This window comes from Carettochelys insculpta, chromosome 3 (assembly GCF_033958435.1).
Source record: "Carettochelys insculpta isolate YL-2023 chromosome 3, ASM3395843v1, whole genome shotgun sequence".
NCBI classification, from domain to species: domain Eukaryota; kingdom Metazoa; phylum Chordata; order Testudines; family Carettochelyidae; genus Carettochelys; species Carettochelys insculpta.
The window spans coordinates 47,322,960-47,349,266 of record NC_134139.1 but is presented as its reverse complement, the minus strand read 5'-3'; the positions used below and the strand labels follow the sequence as shown (position 1 = coordinate 47,349,266).

General features: G+C 42.4%; 1 protein-coding gene across 1 annotated transcript in view; it reads right to left on the bottom strand.

Annotated features, from left to right (window-relative positions):
* Positions 1–26,307, bottom strand: part of DNAH8 (dynein axonemal heavy chain 8) — a 548,480-nt gene that overhangs the window by 344,719 nt on the left and 177,454 nt on the right. The window contains exons 22-25 of the mRNA XM_074989796.1: positions 25,646–25,787; positions 21,249–21,361; positions 12,210–12,316; positions 7,995–8,097 (exon numbers count right to left, since the gene is read on the bottom strand). Of these exons, the coding sequence (XP_074845897.1) occupies positions 7,995–8,097; positions 12,210–12,316; positions 21,249–21,361; positions 25,646–25,787 (465 nt within the window). The remainder of the gene's footprint in view (positions 1–7,994; positions 8,098–12,209; positions 12,317–21,248; positions 21,362–25,645; positions 25,788–26,307) is intronic.

Below are 26,307 nucleotides of genomic sequence, written 5' to 3'. Positions count from 1 at the left end.
TAATGAGCAAACGGAGATAGTCAAATGAGGCATGGATTTAAATATCTTGTGCCTCATTTGCATATTCCTGCTATGTAAACAAGGCCCTTTACATATCTCAATATGTTTGTGTTTCTTTTAAATTTAACACTTTTTAAATTTGTTGGATTTATACAATGGGTTCACATGAAGCTCTGCTCAGTGCTGCTGCTGGCAGAGCTTTGCAACCTGAGCTTCTCAGGATTGCAAATGGTTACCTATTTGCATACTCCAAAAGCTCATTACCATAGCCATGCAAGAGTTCGGTGCCAGCAGAAGGGGGTGCTGGCACTGCAGAGGCATGTGGATGTGCCTCTGCTGGCTAAACCCCCCTCTGTCACCAGTGCCTTATGCCTCAGGATCACTTTGCATAGCTCTGCAGGCAGCAGTGCTGAGCAGAGCTCCGGTAGTCCCAGCCATACAGAGGTTACTTAATTTGAAATAAATTAAGGTTATTTATTTAAAACTGCAGTTCTTTAAGATTATTCTGAACACTGATATGTATGTATTATGTGTTACCCACTGCAGGCTAATGGTAGAAACATCTACAAGCAGCACCCTTTAGCGCACACATGTGCCCCCTCCTGTTTCTTTCCTCATTGTAGCTGAACACTCTCAGGGTCAGTCCAAATATATAAGTCTTCTGTCTCAGTTCCTATCACTGACAACACAGAGAAATAATAGAGCTCTAAGAAAGAAGGGAAGGTCAGAAGAGATATTCAGAGTTACCTAAAAGAAGTCTGGTTACAAGTAAGTAACCTTAATTTCTTCTTTGAGTGGCTCTGCATATTCACAGTTGTGGAAAACTCAGGACACAGGTAGAGACTCCTAATTAAATAAAGTTTGAGGCATCATCAATCTAAAATTTGCTCTTGAAGGCAAATCCAAAGCATGCTATTTATTAAAGGTATGGACTGACTTCCAAGGATCAGCTTTACATTTTTTTAATAGGAATGTGTTTAAGGCAAGCAAAAGACTAATACTGCCCTAGCACAATGGAACATTTCAACAGTTGGCATGAAGGCTACTGCTCACTCACAACATTAAATCATAGAATCATAGGGCTAGAAAGAAACCTCAGGAGGTCATCTAGTCCAGCCACCTGCTTCAAGCAGGATCAACCTCAACTAATTCATCCCAGCCAGGACCTTGTCAAGCCTGGACTTAAAAACCTCCACAAATGCAGAATCCACCACTTCTCTAGGCAACACATTCCAGTGTTTCACCACTCTCCTGGTGAAGTAGTTTTTCCTCATATCCAACCAACTCCTCTCCTTCTGTAATTTCAGACCATTGCTCCTTGTTCTGCTATTTGTCACTACCGTGAATAATTTCTCTCCATCCTCTTTAGAGCACCCCTTCAGGAAGTTGAAGGCTGGTATTAAATCACCTCTAAGTCTCCCCTTCTGTAAACTAAATAAGCCCATATCCCCCAGCCTCTCCTCATAGGTAATGTCCTCCAGACCCCTAATCATTTTTGTTGCCCTCCACTGAACCTGCTCCAGCACATCCACATCCTTTTTATACTGGGGAGCTGAAAACTGGACACAATATTCAAGATCTGGTCTCACCAGTGCTGAATAGAAGGGAACAGCCACTTCTCTAGATCTGCTCACAGTGCTCCTCCTAATGCACCCTAATTTGCCATTTGTCTTCTTGGCTACAAGGGCACACTGTTTACTCATATCCAGCCTTTCATCCACCATAACCCCTAGGTCCCATTCCACTGTACCGCTGCTTAGCCAGTCGATCCCCAACCTATAACAATCTTCCATCCCAAGTGCAGGACTCTGCACTTCTCCTTGTTGAACCACATCAGATTTCTTTTTGTCCAATCCCCCAATTTATTCAGGTCACTCTGGATCCTACCTCTACCCTCCAGTGTATCTGCCTCTTCCCCTAGCTGAGTGTCATCTGCAAACTTTATAAGGATGCAATACAGTCCCTGATCCAGGCCATTAATAAAGAAGTTGAACAACACCGGCCCCAGAACCGAGCCGTGAGGCACTCTGCTTGAAACAGACTGCCATCCAGATATTGAGCCATTGACCGCTACCCGTTGGGCCCGACCATCAAGACAGCTTTCTACCCACCTTATAGTTCATGGATCCAATCCATACTTCCTTAACTTATGGAAAAGAATGTTGTGGGAGACTGTATCAAAAGCTTTGCTGAAGTCAAGGTATATCACATCCACTGACTTTCCCCACGTCCACAGAGCCAGATATCTCATCACAGAAGTTAATCAGATGGGTCAAGTAGGACTTGCCCTTGGTGAACCCATGTTGACTACTCTTGATCACTTCCCCTTATTCCAAGTGCTCCACAATGGATTCCATGAGGATCTCCCTCCATTATTTTCCCAGGGATTGAGGTAAGACTCACCAGTCTATAGTTCTCTGGATTGTCCTTCTTTCCTTTTTTAAAGATGGGCATTATATTTGCCTTTTTCTAGTCATCTGGGACCTCTTCCGATCTCCAAGAGTCTTCAAAGATAATGGCCAAAGGTTCGGCAATTACATTTGCCACTTCCCTCAGTACCCTTGGGTGCATTAAATCCAGAGCCATGGATGTGTGTACATTTAATTTTTCTAGGTAGCTCTTAACTCACTCATTCCCCACTGATGGCTGCCCTCCACCTTCCCATACTGCATTGTCTAGCACCATAGTGTAGGAGCTGTCCTTGTCCGTGAAGGCTGAGGCAGAACAACCATTGAGTACTTCAGCTTTTCTTACATCATCTGTCACTAGGTTACCTCTTTCATCCAGTAATGGCCCCATGCCTTCCCTGATAACCCTCTTATTGTTAATATGCCGATACAAACCCTGCTTGTTACCCTTCACATCCCTTGCCAGCGGCAGTTCCAATCATGCTTTCGCTTTCCTGATTACTGCCTGGCATTCTCCAGACCTATATTTATGCTCCTCCTTAGTCAATTGTCCACGTTTCCATTTCTTATTCACATCCTTTTTGAGTTTAAGCTGACTAAGAATTTCCCTCTTAAGGCAAGCTGGTTGCCTACCAGATTTGAATTACTTACTATGCAGTGGGATGGTTTGTTCCTGTGCCTTTAGTAAAACTTCTTTAAAATACTGCCAGTTCTCTTGAACTCTTTTCCCCTTCATCTGTGTTTCCCAAGGGATCCTGCCCATCAGTTCTCTCAGGGAGTCGAAGTCTGCTCTTTTGAAATCAAGGGTCTGTATATTACTGCTCACCTTTCTTCCTTTAGTCAGGATCCTGAAATCTACCATCTCAAAAAATCTGTTGTGCCCCCGATTCCTGAATAGCCCCCTCAAGGATTGAGCTCACAACCCTGGATTTAGCAGGCCAATGCTTAAACCCACTAAGCTATCCCTCCCCTCCTGAAAGCAGTTCAAGCAGATATACTAAGAATCAGAAAAGTGTACCTATATATGAAAAAAATATCCAGGATGATATTATAAAACCCACAGTTCTGTTGAAATATGATGCTGAAGCTACCAGAGATCTTGTATTTGTAGGTAATCTGAGTCAGCTTCCCACTCTTGAATAGAAGAATCTGTCAATAAATTCTTGATAGACAGAGGCCAGGAGATGTGAACCCCTTTTTCCACTTGATATGGGTGTTTGTACAAGTCTAATGAAACGAGAACTTCATTTGCAAGTGTTACTTGCATATACACGTGATTCTTTCTGGGAAAATAAACTGATTCTTAACCACCCCTGTCTGGAGCATAGGTGGAGTTTAGCAAATTGTACCATGCAAGTTTCTGGAGACCATGTGTCCCAGAAGCCTGAGACACACCACGGTTCATGTTTTGGGTGAATCTATAATTGGATAATGTAGTCTACTATGGTGTGGAATTTTTTACCCTGGGAAATACACTTTTGCTGACTTTGCATTATGCAGTATCTCTGTCTAGTCAAAGAATTATAGTGAACGTGGGTCGTTTTAAGTCTATGCTCTAATGAGAACAGACTGAAGAATTTTTAAATTGTGCTGCTTGATGAGATAATTTCTCTCTGATCAAGCAGTTATTGAGATATGGGTAAACGTGAGTGCCTCATCTTTTTTAATGTGTAGTCATCATTGCAAGGTCCTTGGTGAACACACAGGTTACAGCTACACTATAGAGATCTTTTGAAAGAAGCCCTTCAGAAAGATCTCTTGTGAAAGAACTTCTTTCAAAAAAGTGCAGCCACACACAAAAAGGCAGATCAAAGAGTGATCTGCTCTTTTATAAAAAAGAGTCCATGCAGCCCCTGCTCTTTTGGGCCGTGTCTACACATGCCCCAAACTTCGAAATGGCCATTCAAATGGCCATTTCGAAGTTTACTAATGAAGCGCTGAAATGCATATTCAGCGCTTCATTAGCATGCGGGCAGCCGCGGCGTTCGAAATTGCCGCGGCTTGCCGCTGCGCGTCTTGTCCAGACGGGGCTCCTTTTCGAAAGGACGCCGCCTACTTCGAAGTCCCCTTATTCCCATCTGCTAATAGGAATAAGGGGACTTCAAAGTAGGCGGTGTCCTTTCGAAAAGGAGCCCCGTCTGGACGAGACGCGTGGCGGCGAGACACATGGTGGCAAGCCGCATCAAGTTTGGGGCACTTGTAGACGTAGCCTTGAAAGAACAGGCCAGGGATCGAAAAATCAGGCCCTATGAGGACCACTCTTTCAGAAAAAAGGGCCTGTTGAGCCCTTTTCTTTCAAAAGAAGCTTTCAAAAGGGAAAAGAAGAGCAATTTTGAAAGGAGTGCCACATTCTTTCAATTTGCTTTCCAAAGAACACTTTTGTGTGTAGACGCTCGATGGAATATTTCAAACAAGCCCACTTCTTTCAAAAAGCCTTTCAAAAGAACTTGCTGGTGTAGACACAGCCACAGTGCCACTCTACAAACAATAGAACCTGCACTGGTAGTAAGTCTTTCCTGATAGAAATCACATGTACTTTCTGTGGGCCTGATGTTTAGACAGACAAAAGTCAGAATCTTGGAATCAACCAACATTGCTGGACAAAAGCATTTGGTGTATGCACACCATCAGTGAAATATATATAGCCAAGCACTTTAAGAGTGTGCTCAAGATTTAAAATCATGAGGCTCAGAAGGCACTGGGCCTAAATAAACCTAATAAAAATATGAGGGCAGGGTGCCAACACACCTTCTGTGGAGCACCCACAGGGACATTCCTCAAAGAACAGTCCTCTCCAGCTTGTGTCTTTCCTTGCTTATATTATCTTCTACTTTGTTGAGAAACATAAAAGTCCAGAACTTTCAAGAAGTAAGAGCTAGTAGTTCAGCTAGAAAGATTAAAGTTATTATTTCATTTTTATAAGACGAGGACCATGTCTACCCTAGCACAAATCTTCAAAATGTCCATGCAAATGGCCATTTTGAAGATTACTAATAAGGCACCGAAATGCATATTCAGCGCCTCATTAGCATGCTGCCAGCTGCGTCTCTTTGAAATTGCTGTGTTTCGCTGCCGCGCAGCTTGTCCAAACAGGGGTCCTTTTCGAAAGGACCCCACCAACTTTGAAATCCCCTTATTCCTAACAGCAGATAGGAGCTTAGACTTAAAATCTACCCTCAGCAGATAGGAATAAGGGGATTTTGAACTTGGCGGGGTCCTTTTGAAAAGGACCTCTGTCTGGATGAGCCGCGTGGCACCAAAACGCAGCAATTTTGAAGAGCTATGGCTGGCGGCATGCTAATGAGGTGCTGAATATGCATTTCAGCACCTCACTAGTCATCTTTGAAATGGCCGAGATTTGTGCTAGTGTAGATGTAGCCTGTAAGTTTTATGTGTAGCATATTTGTGGTAAGATTTAGTCGCAACTGTTATTTTTAAATGACAAATTTAGTATTATATTGAGGATTTAAACATTAAAAAATCTGTTTTAAATAAAAAATCTGATTTTTATTTTAAAAAATCATTGATTTTTATCCACCCTGCTGTGATGGTAGTAGGTAACTGTAATTTTTCCATGTGATGCAGATCTCATCAGAAGCATCATGCAGACAGAGGCTGGGCAGTCCACCACAGCAAGTTCCTTGGCAGAGCTGCTTTGTTCTTTGTCCCATTAAGAGTGCCATTCCCATGCCACTGTGCCGTAAGTGGTGGGAAGCATTGCTGAACACAGGCAAGCTGCATAAGGACAAGCATGGAAGCTGCAATCTCACACGAGACTCTCCCTTGATTCCCTGTTCACCCTGAGCAGCAAGATATCTTCCAGGATGAACACAGCGCTTTGAAAATATGTGGAGATTACTACTTATAAGGCCCCCCAGCAGTGTTGGCTCTCCCCAAGACATATGACACAGACAACAGTTAGGCTGGCCCTGCAACAATTAATTTCCCTGCCCCAGTGATTATCTCATTATTTTGGGGGTCTTGTGTCTGACATGAATTTGTCCTGGGACAGTCAATCAGTGATTGAAACATTCTGTCTAGTGTTAAAAATAATGCCTCTTTAAAATGTTGCAATTTGGCATCATAGATATAAGCCTGGGATCCTAAACTTCCTTGATATTGCCAACTGAATGGCAAGGAAATGCCTTAAAGAGTAAAGAGGATCTGTCGCATAATATTATGCAGTAGACTACCTTTGAAAAAAAATGAAGGAGTGGAGAGACAATAAGAGGAAGGAATGGAAGGATAACACTTAGTGCCAGAACAAAGCCATAGAGCAGCTCTTACACGTTATGGAGCACCAAGCTAACATGCTCCAGGTGCTGCTAGCACTGCAGATGGATCAGCTCTGTGACCACTTCGCCCTTCACCTGGTTTCCCAACACTATTTTCCATGAGCCCTCATGGCACTGGTATCACATTTTGGCGACCTTTCTCTTTCACTCAATGCAGTCCATGCTAGTTTCATCACCATCCAGCCTTGCAGACTTCTACAGGAACCCAATGCACTCCACCACCATCCCCACACAGTTCAGCCAGCTGAACAGCAGCATTTATTGCACAGCACATCAGAAGGCAGGGCTGCATAACATATCTGGGTATATACAAATCTGCAAACATGCCATGGCTGCAACTCCTCCCTTACCCACCTGCTTCCCACAAAGTGCAGATGTGTCATGCTGTGTGTGTGCTCTATATGGCTGTTTTAGTAAATGAAATATCTGTGTTTGAAAGCAATATTAATTCAGTTACATGAAAGAAAGTAAGCACAATCCAGCAAAGCAACATTTTTCTACTCAGTGCATCACATGGACCAATTATAGGCACCTACTACCATAGCAACACTGCACTCTCATTCAGAGCAACAAATTTTACTGGCTTTCAGCATCAAATTGCTGCCTCAAAGGCTTCCCTGATTCTTATGGTCCTGCACTGTACTCCTGTAATAGCCCTGTCTCAAACTCAACCTCCAAGTGCTAAGCCTCAGTGGTCCAGCCCTAAGTGAAGTGTTCACCCTTCCCTTCACAAATATTACGAAGGGTACAGGACACGATTAAAAGCATAGGAATGTTGTCATCAGACAGGTCCAGCTTCCCATACAAAGATTGCCACTGAGCTTTTAAACCGCCAAAAACACACTCCTCCACAATCATTCTGCACCTGCTCAGCCTGTTATTGAACTGCTCCTTGTTTCTGTTAGGGATCTCAGTATATGGCTTCATGAGCCATGGTATTAAGGAGTAGACAGGGTCTCCCAGAATCAAAATGGGCATTTCAACTTTCCCTACAGTGATCTTCTGGTCCAGGAAAAAAGTATCAGTTTGCAGCTTCCTGAACAGGCTCATGCTGTGAAAGATCCATGTGTCATGCACCTTTCCAGACCGGCCTCCATCAAACCACAGAAGAAATGAGTGGGTTGATATTCCTGGCTAGCATAGACATAGCCTAAGAGGAAACTGAAGATGTAAGAGAGAGGAACTCTAACTTGCCCCAGCAGCCCCTCATCTTTCAAATGGTGTCAAATTCAGCACAGGTATTCATGCATTTCTTCTTATCTTGCTAAATATAATATCACAAATTGCTTACCACATTAGGAATAGCAAGATGCACTTCAGCTTTTAGGAAAGAAACAACCTCTTCAGATTTGCTTGCCTGGGCAAAAAATCCTGTTCGTCCAAAGGTGCTGATGCTGAAAATAAAATCAGAATACATTTTACATATTTTACTGTAAAATTGTTAAATTATATTTCCACCATCATTTGAATTACTATAAAAAGAAATTATGTCCCTTGGAATTTTGCATCTCTGAAGAAATCATCTTCTTGCCCCAGGATCTTAGCTCCCTAACATGTAACAAACAGAATTCCCCTAGTTTTGAAAGTTTTCAATGTCTGTGGGTAGTGGTGCTAAACACAGTCACACCATCCTGGACCTAGCCATTGCCCTTAGAGCAGCCTAGTCTGTACTTGTTTAAGTGGGACAGAAGACTCCACAAAATAATGAAACCTGTTCAGTAAGCATTTCAATCAGAACCTTCTATAAGGTGGAAAGTTAAATTCCATGGATGATAAACCAATGCAAACTGATCAAAATACAATTAAATATATACCCCAAAGACAAAACATGTGAATACAATTTCAAGAATCATGACATATGAAAAGAGAGTTTCCTAATTCAAAAATGTAGTGCCATTTAGTGTTCCAGAAAAAAATACCATATAATTTCCTTCTCTCAGTATTCCATTTGTGCAGGCTACCTGTACTGTAATTCTGGCTCCACTGAAGTGAAAGTCTAAACACTCATTGGCTACATCTACACGTGAAGCCTACATCGAAGTAGCTTATTTCAATGAATAACGTCTACATGTCCTCCAGGGCTGGCAGCGTCAACGTTCAACTTCGACGTTGTGCAGCACCACATCGAAATAGGCGCTGCGAGGGAACGTCTACATGCCAAAGTAGCACACATCAAAATAAGGGTGCCAGGAACAGCTGCAGACAGGGTCACAGGGCGGACTCAACAGCAAGCCGCTCCCTTAAAGGGCCCCTCCCAGACACAGTTGCACTAAACAACACAAGGTCCACAGAGCCGACAACTGGTTGCAGACCCTGTGCATGCAGCATGGATCCCCAGCTGCCGCAGCAGCAGCCAGAAGCCCTGGGCTAAGGGCTGCTGCACACGGTGACCATAGAGCCCCGCAGGGGCTGGAGAGAGAGCGTCTCTCAACCCCTCAGCTGATGGCCGCCATGGCGGACCCCGCTATTTCGATGTTGTGGGACGCGGATCGGCTACACGTGCCCTACTTCGATGTTCAACTTCAAAGTAGGGCGCTATTCCCATCCCCTCATGGGGTTAGCGGCTTCGACGTCTCGCCGCCTAACATCGATGTTAACATCGAAATAGCGCCCAACACGTGTAGCCGTGACGGGCGCTATTTCGAAGTTAGTGCCGCTACTTCGAAGTAGCGTGCACGTGTAGACACGGCTATTGACTGCAGCACAGCCATGGTTTTATTTCATAGCCAAAAGCACACGTCATGTCCCAAAAAAGGTGGATAACAATGGCAAGACATCTCTTAAACATCCAACAGAAAAAAAAATAGATATGTTGAAGTCTGTAAGTGGGGATGGTAATTAGACAGAAGAAAAACACTGAAGGGAAATTAACCAAATAAAGAGAAAGTATGTCTTGAAAAATTTTGTTTTCTTGGCAGTTATGGAGGGTCTACAGTAAAAATTTGGACTTTCCTACCTTGAAAATAGATTTTGGGTATGGGAAGCCTGAAACCTGAAGCCAAATCCAACCACTAACACTTGATAATAATGTGTAGTGAGCACATAGCCACTTTACATATGTCTAAAATGAGAAGATCTAAGAAGGAAAGCAGTGACCAAATATTGGCCGTGTCTACACTAGCCCCAAACTTCGAAATGGCCACGCAAATGGCCATTTCGAAGTTTACTAATGAGGCGCTGAAATGCATATTGAGCTCATGGGAATAAGGGGACTTCAAAGTAGACGGAGTCCTTTCGAAAAGGAGCCCCGTTGGGACGAGCTGCGCGGCAGCCAGGCGCGTCAATTTCGAAGTGCCGCGGCCGCCCGCATGCTAATGAAGCACTGAATATGCATTTCAGCACTTCATTAGTAAATTTCGAAATCGCCATTTGCGTGGCCATTTCGATGTTTGGGGCTAGTGTAGTTGTAGCCATTATGTGTAGGAATTAGACTATACAACTTCATTAGATGATTTCCACAGTCCACTTGTCTGAGGTTCAACGCCAGGCCATCAAGAAAAAGATATAGTGATTACTCAAGAAAAAACAGAAGGGAAATTAAAATCTATAATTTTAGAAAATACAAGTGTGCTCTCAGATTTGATTTTTGGAGGAAGATTCAGAAAATGAACCAAATAAAGACTTCTCTGATATCTAGATCTCTATCTTCTATTAAATGACTATCTCATAGAGGAACCTGTGGCCCAAACCACAGTTTAGTATTAGTGTTGGCCCTTTTGTTGAAAATGGAAGAGTTTTCCAGAAGAAGGTTTGTATACAAATCAGAATTGATCAGAAGTCCTTTAGTTTTGAGATAATTCAATGCCTTTTCACTGAACAACTCAATTCCTTCCAAACAGATATCCCCCATATTTTGTTGCATGAAAAGGGGAAGGACTAAGCAATTCCAACACAGCATCTTCCATGGTTAGAGAATTGGCCCAAATTTTGGTGCTTAGCTGATGCCATGACTTGGGAGAATCTGAGATAATTGTAGTCTTAGAATCCTAGATTCTGCTTCAAGGAGTGCATCTGTAATCCAAAACAATGCGACAAATGTTCTCCTTTCTCTGCTAGCTTTCTTTAAAGGAGAGGCTTTGCCTACAGGAAAACTTGTATTTTCTTCTTAGTGTGCTGGCTGAGAGAGGAAGCAGCTGTTTGGGTTGGGGCATTGTAAGCCACAATTTTTTCACCATCTTTTCTCAGAAAAACAGAGATTCTTTGAGCTTGGAAGCACAAAGTATTTACTTGCCATGTTTGTTTGTTATCTATAGATGACTGAGCTGTCCGTCCATAGGACAGTTTGGCGTGACCAACTCAAATCTCACACTTTGTTGGGCATTACAGCATCCACCTCAATTGGCCTATTGATGGCCCTGGCATGGGGTGGCAGCAGGAGTAACCCCAAACTTACTTCCAAATTAGGAGATGGAATGGCCTGGCAGCCTGCTCCGCTTCACCCCACCACCTTCTCCCGGCAACCTACGCCCATCTTCTCTGCTGCAGCAGGAACCAGAATACCCCAGCCCCAGGGTGCTTCACTTCATGCTTCTTCAGAGAAGCAGGGTGCAGCAGGCTGGGATGGCAGCATGGTGAGGCAGGGCAAAACATAGTAGGCTGCTGAACCACACCAGCTCCCACTGCTAAGTGCAGGTTGGGATGGAACAGCAACTCCTGCTGCCACAAAGCCCCCAATAATCACAAGGTCATGTTGCTCACGGGAGAGGGAAAGGGGACAGAGAAGGGGCTGGAAGGGGCAGGGACAGAACAAGGGCTGGATTTGGGAGAAGAGATAGAGTGGGGGCACGGCAGAATGGAAAAGAGGCAGGTTGGGGCAGGGCCTGTGAGGGTGCGTTCAGGGCAGGGGGTTTCCCCAGGCCCTGAACCTGTCTTGGGACAGCCCTCATGGATGAAGTCAGATCTGGCACTTCACTTTAGAGTTTGAGGTCACTGTTTTAAAGTCAAAGCATATGGCATTCACAGATATACCTGCTATGAAGACTGTTACTGGAACAACCTTCCTTAGAATTGTAAGAAAATCCAGATCATTCTTATTATACAGATGCTCCCACCTCTGCCAGGCTGTCTAGAGTGAATTTGACTGTCATGTTCCAATTTGCTGTTTCCCTTTAGCTTTTGTTAATTTCTGTGAACATTATTAGAATGTGCGCTATGTAAAGTCAGTGTAATTCTTTCCACAATTACCAGAAACCACATAGTATAACGTAGGTCCCATTAGAAAAAAAAACAAATAAAAAGAGTGAATCGGAAAAGTTACACTGACAGAAATCTTTATTTTGTCTATTAAAAACAGGAAAGTATACTAAAATGCAGAAAGCTTTGGTTCATGGAAAAGGGGTATGTAGTGTCTGTTGATATTAGAAGAAAAAAATTACAGTCCATCAATATTAATGCATTTTTCCTCTTAGCCTTTCATATACATTCTTGGTAACAAAAATAAGCTAAATGGATTTTCATAATATTATTACCATCATGTTACTGAAGTACTACTTCACTTACAACTTACTTTGAAACAAACATTCTTTTTTTAAGGGTATCCAAAGATAGTCGGGTGGCTTTCAACAGACTGTCTAGTAATTGATGACTGAAATATGCAATTACCTCTTTACATTCCTGCAACAAAAAATAAAAAATATTTCCTGTATGCATATAATCAAAAGGGTAAAAGAAATGGGAAAGATGTAAGAAAGGAAAGGCAAAATAAAATATTTGTCACTTTAACGATCTGAAGTAATTTTACCTGAATATTTAATTTCTTCCACAATACCTAAACCATGGAAAATGCTACCACAACCAGTAATAGGGTATTTAGATACCCCCTTACACCTTTGGAGACTCAACAACTAATTATAGGAGCTGGTCAGGTTTTCAGATTGATTAGCAAATGCCCACCAAAATCCTCAAAGATTCTGGACTAGCAGTACTTATTGAAATAAAGGTGGTTCAATATGATTTTATTTAAAAATTAAAATCAAGAACACTATCTAAGCAAAGCAGTTAAAGTAATAAACTAAAAATTGAACACTATAACAATTAAGTCCCAATCAAATCAACAAATCAGATTCACAACTGGATTGGAGTTTAATAGTTAGATGAAATTAACACCAAAAAATCAATGCTTATAAATTCTAAAGAAGAATCTAAAAGAGAGCTGAACATTTGGTTATAAACCCCAATGAAAGATTTTTACCTAAATCTACTACATCTTTCATTTAAAGCATATTTAATACAGAAAGAATATGATTTAATGACTAAACCACAACTGAGAAATCAATTATAATGCTTCCTTCCTACAATTCTAGTCTTATGTGGTAGATAATCTTTTCTTTCTCCACAAGATAAAATATAGAGATATTAACAAGAAGTCCTGTGGCACCTTATAGACTAACAGATATTTTGGAGCATAAGCTTTCATGGGCAAAGACCTGCTTTGTCAGATAGATGAGTGGTGGGGTTGTCAGAAGAGGATTTAAAGGCTACGTCTACACGTGCCCCAAACTTCGAAATGGCCATGCAAACGGCCATTTCGAAGTTTACTAATGAAGCGCTGAAATGCATATTCAGCGCTTCATTAGCATGCGGGCGGCAGCGGCACTTCGAAATTGACGCGCCTTGCCGCCACGCAGCGCGTCCAGACGGGGCTCCTTTTCGAAAGGACGCCACCTACTTCGAAGTCCCCTTATTCCCATCAGCTCATGGGAATAAGGGGACTTCAAAGTAGGCGGGGCCCTTTCGAAAAGGAGCCCCGTCTGGACGCGCCACGTGGCGGCAAGGCGCGTCAATTTCGAAGCGCCGCTGCCGCCCGCATGCTAATGAAGCGCTGAATATGCATTTCAGCGCTTCATTAGTAAACTTCGAAATGGCCATTTGCATGGCCATTTCGAAGTTTGGGGCACGTGTAGACACGGCCAAAGAGTGGGGTCCCAATAAAAGGGACAGCCAGAGCTGAGAAGGTCTGTTCAGTCTGGGTGGAAATGGCCTATTATCAGTTGTATACATCAAGAGAGGAGACAACAAGTCAGGTCAGTCAGCGGGGATGTGGCCCATTGTCAGATTCTAATGTGGAGGTGTGAACATCCAGAGCTTAGAAGCTACTTTTCTAAGGGGTCAACCACTCCCAGTCTCTGTTTAATCCTTGGTTGATGGAATCTAATTTGCAAATGAATTGCAGCTAAGAGATTTCTCTCTCCATTTTATTTTTGAAATTTTTTTTTGTTGTAGGACTGCTACTTTTAAATCTGTAACTGAGTGTCCAGGGAGATTTTTCTCCTACATGTTTTTGTATGTTTCCATTCCTGATGTCTGATTTATGTCCATTTATTCTTTTTCGGAGAGACTGTTCAGTTTGGCAAATGTAAATTGCAGCAAGGCACTGCTGGCATATGATGGCATATATTATATTAGTAGATGTGTAGGTGAAAGAGCCCCTGATAGTGTGGTTTATGTGAGGTCCTGTGATGATATCGCTGGTGTAGATATGTGAGCAGGGTTGGCAGCGAGGTTTGTTGCAGGGATTGGTTCCAGGTTTAGTGTTATTGTGTTGTGGTCTATAGTTGCTGGTGAGAATTTGTTTAAGTTTGGCAGGCTGTCTGTAGGCAAGAACAGGTCTGCCTTCCAAGGTCTGCGAGAGTGAAGGATCATTGCCCAGGATGGGTTGCAGATCACTGATGATGCACTGGAGAGGCTTTAGCTGGGCCAGTGGTGTTCTCTTGTTTTCCTTGTTGGGCCTGTCTTGTAGCTTTTGGGCACACGTCTGGCTCTGTCAGTCTGTTTCTTAACTTTCTTAGGAGGGTACTGTAGTTTGGGGAAAGCTTGGTAAAGGTCTTGTAGATGTTTGTCTCTGTCTGACAGATCAGAGCAAATACAGTTATACCTTAGTGCCTGGCCATACACAATGGATCGTGTAGTGAGTCCTGGATGGAAGCTGGAGGCATGTAGTTAAGCATAGTGGTCTGTGGGTTTTCGGTATAGGGTGGTATTTATGTGACCATCGCTTATTTGCACAGTAGTGTCCAGGAAGTGGATCTCTTGGGTGGACTGATCCAGGCTAAGGTTGATGGTGGGGTGGAAACTGTGGAAATCACAGTGGAACTCTTCAAGGAGTCTCCTTCCCATGGGTCCAGATGATGAAGATGTCATCAATGTAGCGCAGGTAGACGGGGGTGCTAGGGGACAAGAACTGAGGAAACGCTGTATAGAGATATTATAATAGATATTTTTAACAAAAGTCTTTTGAAAAGCAGAAGTTTGGGAAACTTTTATTTACCAGAAATTATGGATAATTTAAAATTATGTTTTGCATACCATAGAGACTGATTTCTGTGAATACCCCAAAATATCAAAATTACAGCTTCATGAGGCCACTTTCGAGAAATCTGGCATTGTTTTATCTAAGTAAAAGAAACTGGGTCATGAGATTACAGAATGTTCATCATAAAAATCCTGCAAAAACAGCTAACTGAAAAACAAATCAAACAACATCCAGTCATTCAACATTCATTCATCAGCAAGTTTTAAAAGAAGTTTGAATAATCTTATGATCAGTTTCATCACCTTCTTCTCAAAAACAAGGAATTAACAGTAATTTTTCTATTTCAAAATTGGTACATAAGTCAAATAGCTTGAAATCTAGGATATTCATGTTGATGGTTACCTTAAAGTTCATGAGGATGAGGCCCACTTAATATAAAAATAAGATTTATAAAGGTTTATATTCCCATATAAGATATCCCCCTGATAATCATTCTGGTCCTTCAGCCCAGCACAAAAGGACCAGAGAAAAGAATGCGTCTTTCACCCAGGTTTCTTATGTTTTCTTTCTCCAAACTGTGTGCTAGCTAACTCCGCCTAGACACTTGAGGTAGCACAACCACACTGAGATCCCACACACAGCACCATTGTTCAGAATAAACAAAACTAAGGAAATAAAATGTTAAAAATTATCATGAAAACACTTGCCTAAACTTGAGAAAATGTATATTTAAATAAAAAATTGAAACAGTTTTTAAAAACATCTTCTCTCATTCATCTTTCAGATTCCATTATACTAAGAGATGTTACTGCCGTGCACTTTCATTGAAGATTGGAAAACTTCTAGTGTATGCAGTGTGGTATTCATTTTGAGAATTATAGGTAAAAACACTCATTTTTTATCTTCCTCGCAGCTAGGAATCTGCTGTTACATAATACTGATACTAAATAGCAAACAAAAAATTCATCCTCCAAGAAAAGAGAGGAAGGGGGTAGAAAAGGTAAGTCTCCTATCAGTGGGAGACCAAGTTACAAAGATACATTTTGGTTTTGCTTTTCAGTTTTAAAAAGTATGCAGGGGTTTTCCTTGAAGGACACCTCGAAAGGTTGGAGAATTTTTTGTCCAAAAACTATGTGGATATAGTTTAAGCATCTGTGGTGTACAATAAAAAAAAAAAAAGAACAAGGCATTTCATAGTCTATCTCATTGAAAGATGCATTGAAATGCTTTGACCATAACAATCCAAGTGACTGACCGTGAAAGTTCTTTTGCTAAGAGAAGTCTTCACTTGACAATCTAAAGAAATGAAAATAGCTTTTCTGTAGAAGTAGTGTGTCTTGAAACTTTACATCTACTTTTCTGTTTCCATATAAAAATAGAGCATCAGACTTCCTGCACTTCAGTTTTATTTCATGCAAAGAAAATGTTACTATCCTAGCCGCATCCACAGCATGTTACTTGCTTCAGGTTGCAGAGGGTATTAGGTCAGTTTTTAAGAGCAAATTTGTGATTTGGCCTAAAGACTATATATATTACTAAGGAAAAAAATCAAATGTCACTTTGATAAAGGATGCTTCCTTCTCCCAGATTCTTTGAGCAAAACTGCTTGACTTTTCTCATAGCATCTTGAGATTTAGAAAATACAGGGTCATTTCTACCAAAGGCTCAAAAGAGGGCTTTGTGAGGATTTGCAGTATCAAACTGAAGGCCTGATGCTCAAATAACTTCTTGATCACAGGTAACAGACATTGTCTTTGAGAGGAAAACTGGTTTTGGAAACAGGGAACGGTGTGAGTAAAGTCGTGAGCTGTAAATTGAGGAGATAGGCTGTATAGCTTCTTCGGTTGAGACTTGCATGCACAAATCAAACAAATCTAGGGTGACCAACCATCTCCTATTGGGTGTGAGGGTCCTGTATTTGGGATGCCTTTTACAAGGCATGAATTGTCCTGTATTTAGGCTCTAGGGCGCTGGGGTGGGGGCTGGAGCAACCATAGTTGCATTTTCCCCAGGGTTCTGGGTGGAGAGTGCCCGTGGCTGCCACTCCCTCAGGGCTCCAGGAGAGGCGTGCCCATGGCTGCTGGTTTCCCAGGGTTCTGGGCAGGGAGCACCCGCAGCCGCTGTTTCCCCAGGGCTCCTGGCAGGAAGCGCCAGTGACTACCACTTCCCCAGGACTGTGGGGTTGGCAGCGTTCACAGCTGCTGCTTCTCCAGGCCTAGGGGTGGGGGTGCCGACTCCCCAGGGCTTGGTGCAGCCAGGAGGAGCCATTACGCCTTGTTCTGCCATCCGACACCACTGAGAACAGTTTCTCACCCTCCTCTTTAGAGCTCCCCTTCAGGAAGTTGAAAGCTGCTATTAAATCACCTCTAAGTCTTCTCTTCCATTAACTCAACAAGCCCCAATCCCTCAGCCTATCCCCATAGGTCTTGTGCTCCAGATCATTAATCATTTTTGTTGCCCTTCGCTGAACCTGCTCCAGCAAATCCACATCTTTTTTATACTGGGGGCCCAAAACTGGACACAATATTCAAGATGTGGCCTCACCAGTGCCAAATAGAGGGGAATAACTACTTCTCTAGCTCTGCTCGAAATGCTCCTCCTAATGCACCCTACTATGCCGTTAGCCTTCTTGGCTGCAAGGGCACACTGTTTGCTCATATCCAGCCTTTCATCCACCATAACCCCTAGGGTCCCTTTCCATCATACTACTGCTGAGCCAGTCAGTCCTCAGCCTGTAACAATGCTTAGCATTCTTCCGCCCCAGGTGCAGGACTCTACAATCCTTTTGTACCAGGATCCTGTACAATCAATATAAAATGTGAACACTTTGTGGATGTCCAGGGTGTACCATGCAGGCAGGTGTATGGGTTCGTTGATGTGGAAGGGAGAGGGAACCTTTGGAAGGAAATTAGGGTGGGGCCGAAATGTCACTCTGTCTTTAATGAAACTATCTAAGGGAAGGGGTGTCAGCCATTAGTGCAGCAAGCTCCCCTACCTTCCTGCTGGAAGTAACAGCAAGAAGAAAGGAGACCTTCATTGATACGTATAACCAGAGGCAAGTACCCACAGGTTCTGTAGACAGTCTCATAAGGCTCTTTAGCACATGGTTTAAAATCCTAAATAGGAACGAGTGGGCAGTAAGAAAAGTATTTAGAAGGCCTGTGAGGAATCTCTTGGTGGTAGGGTTGGAGAGAAAACAAGTGCCATCCATGGTGTGATGGAAGGCCGTTATAGATGCAGTACGGTGGTATTTAGTGATAAGCCCAACTCCCTTAGATGCAGTAAACAATCTAATAGGACAGGAAGGGATGCAGTTTCAGTGGGTATAGAGTTATTGGTTTTGAGCCAGTGAGAGAATCTGGTCCATTTGTAGAGATAGGTTTTTTCATGGACTCTGTCCTGCAGTTAACTAATATTTCCTTTACTCTTTCAGAGCATGTGTTTTTTGAGTCCTGGAGAACTGAAGGACCCAGGCATGAAGGTGGAGTTTGTGTGGCTCAGGGTGTAGAATCCTTATGTGACTCTGGGAGAGAGATTGTGATTGAAAGGAAAGACATATGGATCCATGATAGACATTCTCTGGAGGTAGGGCTACCAAGTTTGCCTCAGCCATGCTCGTGCAATAAGTATTATGCTGGCTCACTCTATTCTGATTTTAACAATGACCCTGTGTAGCAAAGGAAGGGGTGGGAACATGTAAAGTAAAGGTGTGTCCCGTTAAGTGGAGAATGTGTCTCCAAGGGACCGCTTCCCCAGAGCTGCTCTGGAGCAGTACTGGTGGCACTGGCAATTGGACTCTGGGATCTGTTGAAAGGCTGAAAGGGACACTTGTTATTGGTAATGATGATGACCAACTGTGAATTATAGGAAGCGTCTGTGGGTGAGATGAATTGCAATATCAAAATATGCATCTTGGAGGTTGAGAGGGCAGTCTCCTTGATCCAGTGCTGGAATTATTGCTGCTAAATTCACCATCTTGAATTGTTAGTAAGTGAAGTATTTGTTGAGCCTCCTGGGATTGAGAATGGTTCTCAATCCTCCATTCTTCTTTTGTGTTAGGAAATATGTTGAGTAGAAACTTCTGCCTCGGAAATCTTTTGATATTGGTTCTATGGCACCCAACTGTAGAAGTTGAAGCACCTCTTGCTGCAGAAGGGTCTTAAGAGAGGGGTTCCTGGAGAGGTACAGGGTGCAAAGTTAAGTAGAGAGGAAGAAATTGAAGGGGATGGAGTAACCATAGGTGATGAGTTCCAGGACCCATTTGTCTGCTGTTATGTGTGCCCATTGTTGTAAAAAGAGGCAAAGGAGGTGGCTGAATTGGTGGTGACTGAGCAATGGCGCAACTGGAAGGAGAGTGTCTTTCTAGCGCCCAAACAAACCTTCAAAACTGCTGTTTAGATGCAGATTATTGGAATGAGTAGGGTTAGTGTTGCTGCTGTTGTTGAGGCCTTCATCACTGACGCTGGTAATCAAAGGTAGATTGCTGTCTGTGTGGCTCTCTGAGTCTTTGGTAAGTATTGTACCTAGTTCTCTTAAAGGGTGGCACGTACATGTCCAAAATCCTGAGGGTTGTCTGGGAGTCCTTCATGAAGTGGAGTACCTTGTTGGGTTTTGTGGTGAAGAGATTGGTTTTCTCAAAGGGAAGATCCTCAACTTTTTATTGCAAGTCTCTTGGTACTCCTGATGCTTGGAGCCAAGATGTTCTGCACATTACAATAGTGGAGGCAGTATCTCAGGCAGCTGTGCAGCTACATCCATGGCAGACTGCTATGGCGTGTGGGAGATAACAGGACCCTCCTGGATGATGTTAAGAAGGATTAGTCTCTTTTGCTCTGGCAGGCATTGTACAAATTCTTGGGCTTAGAACAACTGGAATAATCATTGTTCCCTAGGCATGGCATGCTTCCCATTAGGAGCAAAGGACTATACCTTGCAACCCATTATATCTCTTTTTTTGTTGTTTTTCTCATGAGGTGTGTATCAGAAGTTAAGACTGCCTAGATTTGTGTCTGACTCTCCAGCTCTAGGTGTGCACTTACCTAAGTGGAATACATATGTGAACCAGTCAAACAAGAATAGACTATTTGTTCTAAAATATCTAACAGATCCTCTTCCTTCCAGGCCTGCTGCTATGCCAGAGCGAGGAGAGAAATAATTCCCCCTCAAAAAAACAAAAAAAAAAACAAAAAAAACCACTCTTCTTGGAACAGGGCACACTAATAAATCCCTGAGAAAACTGCTTGCCTTCAAGAATTGGCTCTAAATTGGTATATCTACTCAGTACCCTTGGCCTACGCTCTGACTCAGTTTTGCACCCAGGAACCCATGCCATTCACACGCAACTCAGTCTGACACTGGTGAGCAAGCATTCACACATCAGGAACTAGGAATCTGTTGGGGGTGCAAGGCAAAAACTGAGTTCTTCTGTGACTCAAATCCAAGCAGCTACTTTGCAGTCTTGGACACACTAGCACAGCTGTTAAATCCATATCCAACAACTGTAAATACAATTGACAAAGTAGTGTGGATGCTTATATGTGAGTTTGGAAGCACGAAATCCATGTCCCAAAGTCCAGGGCTTAGTGTTCAGTGTGGCCACAAGAGGAGCCAGCATTCATGTGGGGGCAAAAAAAAAAACCCACAAGAATCTCATGTTAATCTCTGAAGAATGGAACAAAGTCTAACTGTACTGGATTAATGGGTTCATAGGAAAATATCATTCAATCCACAGGGCCTATGTGTAGCATGCACCTGTATACAACTCAGTCATCATTCACCACAAACATTACCACTCACCTGCACCCAGCAGCTGTAATTCCTGCATCATTAATTCACTTAAGCCTCAACTCCCTTCAGAGGGGGAGATGAAAAGAATGATAGATGCCTTCCTGCACTGATTGCCAGAAAAATGTATGTGTGGACTTTCTGAAATAAAGGGGGCAGTGGGAAAATGGAAAGGGGGATTGGTAACTGTTTGTACTATGGGGAAGAAAAGAAAGTTTGTCTGACTAAACTAAAGGAGCCCTGTCTATTATGGTCTTTTATTACAACAATACACCTTCACCTGCTGCTCAGCCAATTCACCTCTGGCTCCCTTAGTTACTGAAAATTTGGTTAATGAAAGCTACACTGCAGCACAGAATACATTCTTAGGAGAGAAGACATTTTTAATTGTATGAACTACATGCAAATGTTGCGTGGTGGCTTCAGTTATGAAAAAAGAGGCATTTTATATTTAGTTATAAAAACTTGTGTTATGAACTATGTAGTTTTTCTCTTTTTATTACAAAATACCTTTTGAAACTCATCTTCTTTCTCATTGTCTTCAGCATCCTCACCAAGAATACTTGAAGAACCATCAGAATTTTTCTCCTCTCCATCAGTCCCAAATGCCACATGCTTCCCTTCTACCGTAAATAAAAAATATAATTAGAAGATAATACAAACTAAAATAGACTATAGAGGTATAACAAATATTAAATCATATAACCATATTTCTTATAACTTGAAGATTATATTCTGCTCTAGAGCATGCTGGAGTCAATGGAAATCATTCAATTCATTTAACAGGAGTTGGACCAGGTGTTTGATTTGCTCTTCACACCTATGTCATATGGTTCTTTGTTGCCTTATACACATGCCCACACACTAAAGCGAGGTCATGGGGACTTGCTAAATTACAGAGCAATTTGCTAAGTTTATGATAAATTTCTGATTGTCTCACTGCCTTTGGCCTTCTAAACTTCTTCCTTAGGGCTTAGGTTAATATTCCAAATTCCTTCCTTCTTTCCTAAAATGAGCCCCTTATTGCCTATTTATATAATTTTGAAATGAAATACAGAAGGATGTATATTTTCAGGACCGAAGCAATCACTATGATCATCTACTCTGGCCTCCTTCATACAAAAGCTAAAAAGCCCTTTTTATTTTTGCAATGCATGAAGACATTGTCAACCACAGTTACCATAACTATCACCCCAAACTGCACTTCTACCTGTCCATGAACAAGCCCACCTTTAGACTTCCCCCTGAACCAGTCCAAATCCTCCTGCTAGCAACACGGGAAGATCAGGCTCCTCACTTAATGCCTGCTTAACAAACTGAGAAGGGGCTATGCATCTTGTACTCTTAAAGTTGCAGAGGGAAAATGGTTTTAGTGAATTTCATCCACAGAGATTTTTCACTGGAAATGGCATTGCTACTCCTCCCCAACTTGAGAACAGTAATGTCTCCTGTGCCAGTATTGAAGGAGGAACATTAGATGGTGTTGGAAGACACAAAGACCTACATAAGTCTTCATGTTCTGAGCCCTCTACCAGCTAAGCAAGAGTCCATAGGCTGAGAACAATTGCCATAAAACTTCCCTACTGGAGTTCAACTCCTCACACATAAAGCACCATCTCATCTTTTGCTTCCAAGCAAGGGGATGAAACTGGAAGAAAGGAACTCCATCCTGTTCAAGTAAAGAACTTTTAATTTTTTTTCAAGAAAAGGCAACAACAAAGGGAATGAGGCTTGCTAACTACTGCTAGAGTTTGTCTTTAAAAGTTGGGAAACAGAAAAGAAAGGAAGGAGACCTCATTGACTAGTCTGGAGGTAATGAATGTCTGTGGTTAAGTCCTGGAGTCTTCAGAGAAGTTTTATCTACTTCCAGTATACACTGGAGCAGAGATACATCATGAATATGTCTCAAACTGGGGAAAAGGTTAAAAAGCGAAAGCCCAGATATGTGTCTTAATACAAAGAAACAAGGCTGACCAGTCCATCTTAGACTTCAGAACACATAATTTCTTTTTCATGAAGTTCAGATTCCACAATGTGTCCCTTGCCACTATGATTCCCTCCCTACTCATCCTAGATCAATTCAGCATTCTCAATCTCAAAAAATGGATATTTTCATATATTGTTTATACCTTCACATCATAAATACCTCTGTTTATTGGTTACAGAAGATCACTAACAGTACAGGATCCTCCTTTTTTTTTTTCTACTGGTCATCAGGTATCACAAGATACCTCTCAGTCATGGCAGAGCATTTAAGATTGCAAGTTATTCACCATGTCCATCAACATGGACTGTGCTTTAATTCCGTTTGGGAAACTAGATTTCAGAATAAGTTGGAAGAGGTCATATATCTTCCTACAGTGAAGAACCCTTTATCTGAAGCAGTTTTAGATTCCCAAACTGGAAGAGCCTTCCTTCCAAAATTAAAATTTGCAAAGATTCAGTCTGCCAATGAAATTGCAAGACACTCAAACCAGATAGTTATGTCCTTCTTCAGACTGATGGGCATTGTAGTGAAGCAGCTCCCCCCCTCTGGCCAGAAAGGGATTAAAGCAGGCAAGAGGAAGCCTGCACAGAATTCCAGAGAATCAAGAAAGGGCTTATAAGAAGCCAATCAGAGGGCAGCTTGCTGGGGCACCCTATATAAGGAGTTGCTCAGCAAAGTAGAAAGCCGTGGGGATTTGACATGGGAGAGCACAGGACTGGCTCCCAGCAGGGGAGAAGCACCGGGAGAGAACAAGGCTGAGCAGGCTCACGTAAGCAGCAGAGAGGCTCCAGCCTGATATCTCCCATATGGTGGGCTTGATACAAGGGCCAAGAAGGTGCAAGGGCTCACAGGGAAGTGTCCCAGGGAAGAATCTGAGCAGTCAAGGAAGAGTGAAGGAGGGTGGGAAAAAGTTGCTACCAGAGGGTCCCTGGGCCAGGACCCAGATTAGTGGGTGGGCCTTGGTCCTCCCTTTCAGCCCTACACTACACCTTGGTAACAGGGATAGTGGACTATTCAGACTGCATAGGGAAGGGAGAGGGGCTAGACTTTGCGGCTACAGTTGGCCAAAGTGGCAGGTGTAGGATTGAGGACTCCAGATATCCCCTGAAAGAGGGCAAAAGAGCAAACTTGGGCAAGGGGGGCACTGTCGGAAGGCAGTGTCCTGAAGAGGATGCTGCAGTCCTGAAGGTGATGCAGGTCCAGAGGCAGAACGACAACTGGCAAGACACTGGCTAGAAGAGGGCAACTTGCAGAGGCAGACATAATTCCCAGCAGGAATGCAAGAGGAATTGAAGTGATGAGTCTGACCACATTACAAACCTCCGCAATGTATGTGTCTCTGTACTCTCACGTCAGAAAGAGATTATCATAGCATTGACAAGAAAGAAATTGCCAGCCAAAGAAAGAAATTGCTCTTCCCAAAGAAATGTTTGGGAATAAGGGGACTTCGAAGTAGGCGGGGTCCTTTCGAAAAGGAGCCCCATCTGGACGAGACGCGCGGTGGCGAGGCGCGTCAATTTCAAAGTGCCACAGCCGCCCGCATGCTAATGAAGTGCTGAATATGCATTTCAGCGTTTCATTAGTAAACTTCGAAATGGCCATTTCGAAGTTTGGGGCACGTGTAAACATAGCCCTAGAGTGGCAGACTTCAACAGAAGCCTAGAATCGAGACACATCCTTGAATGAGGTGCTCAGTTCAGCAAACAAATTATATTGGAGTCACTTTGAGAAACATCTACAAATCAACATTACTGGGGCTAATGGTAGTCTAACAAAGTCTCAAATCTTCCACCTCATCTATCTACAAAACAAAGTAATTGAAGTAGTAAGTGACAACAAAGCAGCCATATTCTACACAAACAAACAGGCAGGAACTCATTCCTTACAGTTCTGCAAGGAGACAATAATACAATAGAACTGGTGCATTCATACTATAGCATTCCGAAATAAAAAATATTTGGCAGTTCAAGTCAGCAGGGATGGGCAGAAATACAAGAATAGTCCATGAAATATTTGCTGTCTGATGCTACCCAGTAACAGATCTTTCCATAAAGACATGATATGAAATACCTAAGGTTCTGCTCTATGATTCGGTGCTTGCTATTAGTGATGAAGAGAGCAGCTGTGCAACAGACATAAAATTATCCAGTAAGAAATTTCTTATCCTGTTAGCAGCTTCTCTCTTCATTTAACGTACTGTGATAGTTCAGTAAGTGATTACAATACAAACTGATTTTTTTTCTGTCAAGGAAGTCATATAATTGTTTTAAGATTAATTGCTATATCAAGCTCTTAATGTTAATAATAGGTTGGTGGAGTATTTCCACAGTTTTGAAAAGACTTCAGAACTAAAGGGTGGAGCTTAGTCCTGAAATCTCGGCAATGATGTTTGACTTAGGGATGTTAATGGTTAACGAGTTAACCTGTTAACTTGGAAGCCTCACCCTAAACAGATAAGATTTACCAGTTAGTTAACTAATGAGGGTGTGGCTGCTCCAGCCCTGTGGTGCCCTGGGCAGGGAATGCTCCAGCATAACTGGAGAAGCCAACATCTGCAATGGACCAAGTCAGGAGCACTGCAGGCAGGGGCGTTCCAGCCTGGCTGGAGCATCCCTGGTCTGCAGCAGGTCTGGGGTGTGCTGGGGCAGAGGCAGTCCAGCCCAAACAAAGAAGCTCCTGTCCATGAAGTGATGGGGGGTATTTCATTGATTAGTTGGTTAAACTTAATGTATACAGCTGAATTTAATAGGCATTAGTGAGGAATGAGAAGAGAAGCCATGCAGCAGAAGATGGAATCAGATGCAGAGGTCAAAAACAATCATCTTGTCTGGGAAGAAATTCTACCTTGTCACATACTATCCCTTTTCTCAAAAACTTGGAGTAGAAATTGTTCAGGATTAATATACACAGAAATAAGTACCTGGTACTGAATACTTTTTTAAAGTTTTCTTAGAATCTTTAATTTCATAAATTGTCTCAAATATCGATATCAGCTCCTGGACGGCGTCTTCTATGTGCATACTTTTGTGGTTCAATATATCAGCCCATTCTTTGGTATGAGTCTGTTAAAATATATACAATAAATTACTGTAATATAATTTGTCAGACACACACTGACCCTGTATCTAATAAGGGTAGATGTACACATCTGCGCAAAGTATGTTACTCTCTGATCATATCTTCTGAAAGTTGCTATTGCAACAGGAAAATATTTTAAAAATGTATTTACTGCTAATGCATGTTAGCCAACTGAAAGGTTCAAGACTGATAACCTTAACCGTGATCTGCATGGATTATTACTAGAGTATGAGGGGAAAATCAAATGTATAAATAGCAATGAAAGCTTTCCTGCATTGATTGTCTTGTGCCTTAACCCTAATCTGCAGGGATCATTTGTAGAGTATGTGGACAAAATCAAGAGATTTAATCCTCACATTTACTAGCATATATCCTATTTGAAATGTGAAATATTTATGAAACTTGGGTAACAACACAACTTAACTCCATCATAAAACATTGATTATATGCTAAAAAGAGAAGCTGCTCTCTTGTGTAGTAACGATGGCTCTTCGAGATGTGTCC